This window comes from Rhincodon typus, chromosome 2 (assembly GCF_021869965.1).
Source record: "Rhincodon typus isolate 14 chromosome 2, sRhiTyp1.1, whole genome shotgun sequence".
Lineage (NCBI taxonomy): Eukaryota > Metazoa > Chordata > Chondrichthyes > Orectolobiformes > Rhincodontidae > Rhincodon > Rhincodon typus.
The window spans coordinates 129,608,790-129,617,929 of record NC_063333.1 but is presented as its reverse complement, the minus strand read 5'-3'; the positions used below and the strand labels follow the sequence as shown (position 1 = coordinate 129,617,929).

Here is a 9,140-nt window from a genome sequence, read left to right as displayed (position 1 = left end):
CTGAGGAAGGGTCACCGTACCCGAAACGTTAACTCTGTTTTCTCCTCCACGGATGCTGCCAGACCTGCTGAGCTTTTCCAGCAACTTTGACAACAAAAACAATGTTTCAGAAAAGGTCATGTGTACAGACCACAACCCTCTCACCTTTAATAGAAATATATAAGGACCAGAATACGAGACTACTTCATTGGAGTCTAATATTACAGGTTTTTAATTTATAGACTGTACACATTGCGGGTCGTAAAACTGTTATTGCAGATGTGTCATCATGGCTTTAAAAGAAAATGTGGAGAGAAGATAGAACTGGTACAGTCCAATGTTATATATGTATGCAGAATTAGTATGAAGTGTAACTTTAGATTACTGACCTATGTATCTAGTGTTAATGGTGGTAAGATTTTTTGAAAAAAAATCCATCTTTTTCATAATGATCATCCACTTTTTTTTCTTAACGGCAGGAGGTGTTACGACGTTGGGTAGAGTGTATGGTTCCTTCAAGAGATAAAATGCGTTTCTAAGCTTAGAGATTTATACAGGGGAAAAAAAAGTGCCTACATGTAGTGTTAAATAAATAAAGTTACTTGTTACTTATAAAGTGAACATCAGGGATTTTCTTTCATTTTACGTCCCCTTCTCCATAACATTAGGAATTAGAAGATCAGAGATACCAGAGCAGGCAAATGAATACAATTCAGTCACTGTTTAAGAAATCATGAGTAGAGAGAGAGTTCCAGGAGTTTGTTTTTCCAAGTGTTACTTGTACCAATTACGATGTTTCTGATACTGAAAAAGATTTGTGACAATTATCATTTGCCAAAAATTCTAATTTGATTTAATCTGGTTACTCATTCGAAAAGAGAGGCTCGTGCAGACATCTACTAAAAAGTGATATTTTTAAATCCCAAAAACAAAATCTGTAAATTGGTTTGCGTACCATGGATTCTACAGCGTTGTCAGATTATACACAGCAATTGCAGATCAGCCAAAAAGTATCACAAATTAGTGAACACTTACAATAGATGGTCATATTATCCAGTTTCTCCTGACCAACACAATTTTTTTGCAGACAAGAAAATTATAACATACAAATGAATTGTAAGCTGCACCATGAAGGGATTTCAATCAGTTCTTCTGATCCCTCCAGAACTATTAATCCTAAATGACAAATGTCAAAACAGCCCATAAAATACATCTCAAACAATGACTCAGATGTACTTATTTAAAATGGAAGTTACATGGTATGTTCTCTCATTGATGAGACAGGACACAAAACAATATATTTGGGGCTAGATAAAACACAAAAGGACACAAAACACAGGAAGCAGTTGAGACAGAGCAAGAGGGAGGTAATGGCCCAGTGGTATTATCACTAGACTGTTAATCCATGGACCCAGACAATGTTACGTGTACCCAGGTACCAATCCTGCCAGGGCAGGCAGCAAATTTGAATTAAAAAAATATCTGATATTAAGAATCTAATGGTGACTATGAATCCATTGTTGATTGTTGGAAAAACCCATCTGGTTCACTGATGCCCTTTAGGGAAGGAAACTGCCATCCTTACCTGGCCTACACGTGACTCCAGACCACAGCAATGTGGTTAACTCTGAACTGCCCTCTGGCAATTAGGGATGAACAAGAAATGCTGCGTAGCCAGTGACACCCTCATCACGTGAATGAATAAAGGAAAAAAAAATTGAATTTTTAAAGGGAAAACTGAACAAACATTTAAAGCACAGGAATATACAATATTCCTACTGTAATTCTGGAGTTGGCACAAACATGGTAAACCAAATGGCCTTCTTTGTTGTTGTTAAACTTTAACATTGGGTGCCATGGTGGCACAGTAGTTAGAACTGCTGTCTCGGTGCCAGACACCCAGGTTTGGTTTCACCCTCGGGCAACTGTACGTGGAGTTTGCACATTCTTCCGGTGTCCATGTGGGTTTCCTCGGGGTATTCTGGTTTCCTCCCACAGTCCAAAGGTTGCAGGTTAGGTGGATTGGCCACGCTAAATTGTCCCTTTTTGCACAGGCTAGGCGGGCTAGCCATGGAAGATGAAGGGTCACGGGATGAGTCTGGGTGGGATGCCCTTTGCTGGGTCGATGTAGACTCAACCGCCTGCTTTCACACTGTAGGGATTCTGTGAAAAAAATAATCCCATGGAAATCACCTATGCGCTTTCCAACTTTTATCTTAGATGATTGATTCCCACTATGTAATTCTGTGACCTGTACTACATGGTTCTTGGTTAAAATCTTTTTAGAAACTCCATTACACCTATACTTACATACATGCACAATCTTTCCACTGCAGAGACAGGCATGACATAATTGTGTTAAGGTGCATGGAACAACTGCACACAGTTGAAGAGCCCTTCAGTCATTGTAAAATCAGAACACACAACTAGGGCAAGTAAGAACATCTGTTTTATACAGGGCTCTTTCAAAAAGAAACTACTAATCCCACTTGGAGTAAAAAAATTCCCTGAAAAATGTTCAATCTAGCTTTGTTGTGCTGTCAGCTTGAATCCCTCACTGAGAACTTCAAGGTATTTTCACTAACTGGACAAAACTAATGAACAATTCACAGGGCTTTTGTGGTGCAGTGGGACTGTCCCCACTTCTGAGCCAGGAAGTCCCATCTGCTCCAGCAATGTGATTACATCGGAGTGGTTATTTTAAAATAATAAAAAATTATTTTTGTCCCTCTCTGTCACTGAGAGAAGTCAGAATACCAATTAAAATTAGAATTTATACCTAGAAAGTGACACTGCTATGCTGCCTTAAGTGAGCTCATCTATATAAACATTACAACTGTGTCAATACAAAAAAAAACAGCCATTTACGTTGACAAGATATCCTACGCCTTTTTATACAGGCATATGAAAAGCAGTGAGCCTGGAAAGGAACACTAAGAGTATTGACAGATCTGGAGAAGGATTTTAAACGAGAAGAGTATGTCTTGTAAGAATTTAGGGAGGGAATTCAAATGAGTACCAAGAAAACAAAAGTATCTGCCACCAATTAAAAAGGCGAAGAGAGCGGAGTCAGCATTAACAGAAACATAAGGGAATTATAGGGATGGAGTGGAGAAACTTAGGCAGGTCGGGAAGAGGTCACAGAGGGGTATAAAGATGATTTTAAATTTGAGGCACTGAGGTTCAGGGAGTCAGCGTGGGACAGACAGCACTGGGACATACAGGGCTTAGTGCTTTTACAAGTTTGCAACAGATGAATGATGGGAGGCTCATGAAAGCACTGGCCACAGACAAGTCTGGAGATGACAAAGACATGCATAGGTGCTTCAAGCAGCAAAGGTACCAACAGGGCAGATTGTAACATGGGATGTAAATAGTCTTGGCATTGGAGCAGATTCAGGGCTAAGCTAAGCTCAGTGCAGTATTTCAATTTATTCTATAAGTCCAAGAGGAAAATTCCATCAGCCCTCCTCTCAGAAAACTAAACTTCAAACATGGGCTTGTACAATCTTCGACCTCTGAATTAACAGGAACACAACAGAAGAAAATAAAAATGTACAAGTTATGTTTGTAGTAGAGCAGTGACCAGAAAAAAAATTAAAGTGGCTTTAACTCAGTTAATCACAGGTTTTACATTTCAAAGACTGCCAGAGTATTCTGTTAAACATTAATGATTCACATGAATTAGGCTTTTCTTTAAAGCTAGATTGGTCATCCAGATCCATGAATTATTTTAAAGCCATAATGCTAAGAAAATCTTTTATGTTAGCACAACCCCAAACATGATATAGCCGAATATAATTTGGTGACCTGACTTTTTATCAACGTATTGGAGAGAAAAAGCTGTTTAGAAAGTATGCGTGTTTCATAGAATCCCTACAGTGTGGAAACAGGTCCTTCGGCCCAACAAGTCCACAATGATCCTTAGAGCATCCCACCCACACCCATCACCCTACACCTCACCTAATCTACTCATCCCTGAACACTACAGGAAATTTAGCATGGCCAATCCACCTAACCTGCACATCTCTGGACTATGGGAGGAAACCGGAGCACCCAGAGGAACCCCACGCGGACACGGGGAGAACGTGCAAACTCCACACAGAAACGCCCAAGGGTGGAATTGAACCTGGGTCCCTGGCGCTGTGAGGCAGCAGTGTTAACCTCTGAGCCACCGTGCCACCCATATCTGGATTCAGTTAGGCATAGTTAGGACATACAGCTGTTCTTTTAAAAAATGTTTTAATTTACTCACATCTACTGCATGCTTTCTTCTTCATAAATTTCCAGATCCTATCCAATGTTGTGTTTCATCATTTCATTAAATATTGCTAGCACGTAGGATAAGAAGATTTAAGACAGAATATTTTTTATGTAATGATTGCTCTAACAGATTGGCCTTTAACTAACAGAAGAATTATAGCTTTTAAAAAATGGGATATGAATAAATATTTGAAAATTAAATATTTAGAAAGCAAGAAAATGAAATCAAGCAGATAGCACTTTCAGAGAGCCAGTGACATTTTGCATCAAGGAATCTCCATAAATGAACCACCGTGAATAACGTGTGGAACAAGATTTGTCTTAGTATAGGTACTTAGTAATGGTGAAGCACAACCAAAACGAAGCAATACTATTATTCTTCAATCCAGATCAATCTTATGTTTTGTGGAAGGCAATGAAATCAATGAGCAAATGGCAAGCAGGGTTAGATAATTTAAAACATTGTTTTACTACAAGGTCTCATGATTTTTCAAATATTTGGTCACTGAATTTATGCAATGTCTTCTTTCCCAGCTCATGATGATTATGTCCCCTCCATAAACATCCTGGGGAATAATGCTTCAACTGTCCTAGTGTAGCTTACCAAGTGCCATTCTTTGTTTGAACCCACTGAGCTCTGACAGGCTAAACAGCTCCGAAGGATATCAAACCCAAGCTCAATGCCCACATCTACGATCATTTTCTAATGGGAATAGACAACCCTTCCCTCAAATACTTTAACACCCTTTACCTACCAAAATTTACAGCTAAGTTTGTTGATCTGCACAGTTTAGCCCATTGCTTGGCCAGGTCAGATGAGGAGGTGGGGGAATCTTTCAAGCACTTTGTTTTACTTAGGACAGAAATGTGCCATTAGTTTAAGCAATATGTGAACACCACTAAAACATCATTCTGAATTGAATTCTCCAAAATCAACATTCTATTTCCACTTTTCCTAGAGAAATGTTAGAAGCAACAAAGGGCCATAAATAATATGTACTTGTGACCCGTATGCTTGTGTAAGCACTGCACTGAGTGAGATAAGTCATCCAATTTGTCATAGTGACAAGGGCACAGAAATTAAATAATTTGATGTGGGCAAAAATTGGAACATTGCGTTTTCTTGTGTCAGATTTGCTTGACTCTCCAGATTTTTTCCCGTTAAACCAGCCCTTTCAACACATTTTTTTAAAAGAAAGGGGAGAAGAGAAGGGAAGGAGCCATGAATTTCGATAACCAATTCGCCCCGCAAAATGGTTTGTTGAGCTGTTGCTAAGTTGAGAAAGTTGTGACATAAAAATAGTTGGCTGCAAACCTATTCATTCTCCTTTTTCAAAGAAAAAAAGTAATAAAAAGTGTGCAACTTTCCAAACTGAGCTCGGTGGGTAATCTTGAACAACCTGTTCTGCGTATTGTAAACGACGAAGGGAGGGCCATCAGCTGCAGTATTATATAACTGCGCCTGTACCACGAATGTCAGAGTCAGCCTCCCCTCGGATGTAAACCTCGAACCTGCAATTCAACACACAACTGTTCCCCCACCCCCACATCCACCGGTCAGATACGTTGTGTTGGGGGGGGGGGGGGGGGGAGATGTGGAATCTCACTATGGAAGAGGAAAACAAATGCAGTCAGGTCTGATGCTTAGGTCTTTTGTTTGGCACCATTACCCGAGGAGCAATGAGCCCAACCACTGTTTGCTCCCTGTTGCGTGGTCCTGATCTGGGGGAAGCAAACCCTCAGGAAGGGAGGGAGGGGTGTGGTAGACCCATGGGTGGGTTTCTGTCAACGATGGTGGGCGAGGTGGAAATTAGACTATGGGGGCCGGCGGGGGCTCCCCTCGGGTGGATTTCTGTCAGGATAGGAGGGAGGGAAAAAGAAGATGGGGATCCAGGCAGGCGACGGTCAGAGGGACCCGACAGCCCGGACTAGCGGCGTGGGAACCGGTCCTTGCTGCGACACAGCAGTGGCGAGCTCGAATCCCTACTGAGAGGAGCGGGGAGGGAAGGAAGGAGGATTCAGGCCCCCCCCAACACCCGGAATGGGGGAGGTGGGGGGAGGGTGCAGGGGCTCTCGCTCTGTCGTTCACTCACGAAATTATCCCTGAAGTCGCTGTCCGGGCACAGGACGTAGAAGGAAACGCCGGGGTCCGCGTAGAAATCCAGTCGGCTCTCGGCCTCCTCGGTGGCGATCAGCTCGAACGGGGTGTTGTAGCACCACTTGTCCGCGATGTCGACGAACTGCTGGAATTCCATGGCCGCCCGCCGCCTCCGGCTCCTCCTCCTCCTCTCCGGTGTGGCTGGCCGGCGGGCGGGGGTGATGGATGCGGTGGCGGGTGTTTACGAGTCAGTCCGGTCCGTTAGCCTCAGGCGCGATCTCTGCCGCCGCATCGGCCTCAAGAGGAGAGCGCGGCCGATGGCGCGCGCCGCTCTTTGTTTTCGCTGTTGGGGGAGGGAAGGGACGGGAGTGGTCGCTGATCTCCGTTTGGAACGGACGGTGTGCAGCTCTGTCACTGTAACGCGCCGCCGCACTGTGCGGCTCGCGCTCCTCCACGCCGCCAACCAATGCGAATGGCAGCGGCACTGGCTGGGTGGGCGGGCAGTCGCACACCCCGCCCCCCCTCAAAAAAACCCACACACCGCCCCAAAACCACACACCCGACGGCGGTATCGCTGCACGTATATGTTCTCGGATTAAGATACAGTATCCCCCTACTGTAAAGTCAGTCGTCTTTTGCGTTCCTAAAGGAGTCCACGTTTTGTCCGCCTTTCTGGACCACAAGATGTTCGAAACAGCTTTATAGCGGATTACTGTATCTTTCAGTTGCATTCCGGCTGTAACTTCAGTGTGCGTTACTGAGCTAACAATTCACTGGCCTTCGATTCATTTCTCAAGGCAATGCTTTGATCGATTAGTCACCGTACTTGGATTTAAATTTCAAAGCTTGGCAGTTAACTGTCAATCACCAACTATTGCATTATCCTTAGCTACCTCTCTACTACTCAGCGTTCACTTGCAAACCAATGTACGGCGTACAGTATAAACATTACTTTTCCTCAAATTGCTAATTCTTGTAAAATTGTCCTGATGAATGCAAGAGAAAAATCATTGACAAAATGTCTTTCGTTAGCAATGCTCAATGATATATTCTAAGAACATATGTTGTGAGCTGCTATATCAACTGCTTAATGGGGTAACTACATGATTTGTCTTCAATTTTTTACCATCTGCATATTTAAAATAGATAAAGATCACAAGTCACAACCATCATGCTTATATTCTGGATACAAAACAGTTTTATTCAGTCAAATGAAATGAATCAAATATCCAGTTTAGATTTATGCACTTTTGAAAAGAAAATTGTAGATTTGCCAGGAATGGAGGGTTTGAATAGGCTAGGACAATGTTCACTGGAGCATGGGTTGATGGATGACCTTACAAGGGTTTAAAAATTCATGAGGGACATAGATAAGGTGAATAGCATGGGCATTTTCCCTACGGCTGGAGGGTTCAAAACTAGGGGGCATATTTTTAAGTTGCAAGGAGAAAGATTTATAAAGGACATGACGGGCAACTTTTTTTCTTCACACAGTGGTTCATATGTGGAATGAATTGCCAGAGGAAGTGGTGGATGTAGGTTAAGTTCCAACATTTAAAAGATATTTGGATAAGTCCATGAATAGGAAAGGTTTGGAAGGATATGGGTCAAATGCAGGCAAGTTGGATTAGTTTAGTTTGGGAACATAGTTGGCATGGACTAGATGAACTGAAGGATCTGTTTCCGTACTGTACGACTATAGTAAGAGATAAACATTCTTTAAAGCTGTTATTCAAACATTTCAAGTAACTTTTTGTAAAGACAGCTTCTGTTTACCTGCAGCCCAATGAAGACCTAACAGTGAGGGCATATAATTAAACCTAGAATTAAAAGAATAAACCTATTCAATGATAGTAGGAACTGCAGATGCTGGAGAATCTGAGATAACAAGGTGTAGAGCTAGATGAACACAGCAGGCCAATCAGCATCAGAGGAGCAGGAAGGCTGACGTTTCGGGCCTAGACCCTTCTTCAGAAATGGGGGAGGGGAGGGGGGTTCTGAAATAAATAGGGAGAGAGGGGGAGGTGGATAGAAGATGGATAAAGGAGAAGATAGGTAGAGAGGAGACAGACAGGTCAAAGAGGCGGGGATGGAGCCAGTAAAAGTGAGTGTAGGTGAGGAGGTAGGGAGGAGATAGGTCAGTCCAGGGAGGACAGACAGGTCAAGGGGGCAGGATGAGGTTAGTAGGTAGGAAGAGGGGATAGGTAGGAGGAAAGACAGGTTAGGGAGGTTGGGACGAGCTGGGCTGGTTTTGGGATGCGGTAGGGGGAGGGGAGATTTTGAAGCTTGTGAAGTCCACATGGGAACCCTGCAGCTCAATGGTATCAAAGCGGAATATGAGTTGCTGTTCCTGCAACCTTCAGGTAGCATCGTTGTGGCATTGCAGGAGGCCCAGGATGGTCATGTCGTCTGAGGAATGTTCGCGACTGGGAGGTGCAGTTGTTTAGTGTGAACCGAGCGTAGGTGTTCTGCAAAGCGGTCCCCAAGCCTCCGCTTGGTTTCCCGATGTAGAGGAGGCCATAACAGGAACAGCGGATGCAGTATACCACATTAGCAGATGTACAGGTGAACGTCTGCTTGATGTGGAAAGTCTTCTTGGGGCCTGGAATGGGGGTGAGGTGTAGGGGAAGGTGTAACACTTCCTGAGGTTGCAGGGAAAAGTGCCGGGTGTGGTGGGGCTGGAGGGGAGCATAGAGTTGACAAGGGAGTCACGGAGAGAGTGGTCCCTCCTGAATGCAGATAAGGGTGGGGAGGGAAAAATGTCTTCGGTGGTGGGGTCGGATTGCAGATGGCCGAAGTG

General features: G+C 43.5%; 1 protein-coding gene across 1 annotated transcript in view; it reads right to left on the bottom strand.

The window, feature by feature from the left end:
* mturn (maturin, neural progenitor differentiation regulator homolog (Xenopus)) overlaps positions 1-6,815 on the bottom strand; it is a 35,714-nt gene extending 28,899 nt beyond the window's left edge. The window contains exon 1 of the mRNA XM_020514427.2: positions 6,336-6,815. Within this exon, the coding sequence (XP_020370016.1) occupies positions 6,336-6,497 (162 nt within the window). The 5' untranslated portion in view covers positions 6,498-6,815. The remainder of the gene's footprint in view (positions 1-6,335) is intronic.
* Between the last annotated feature and the right edge of the window lie 2,325 nt (positions 6,816-9,140).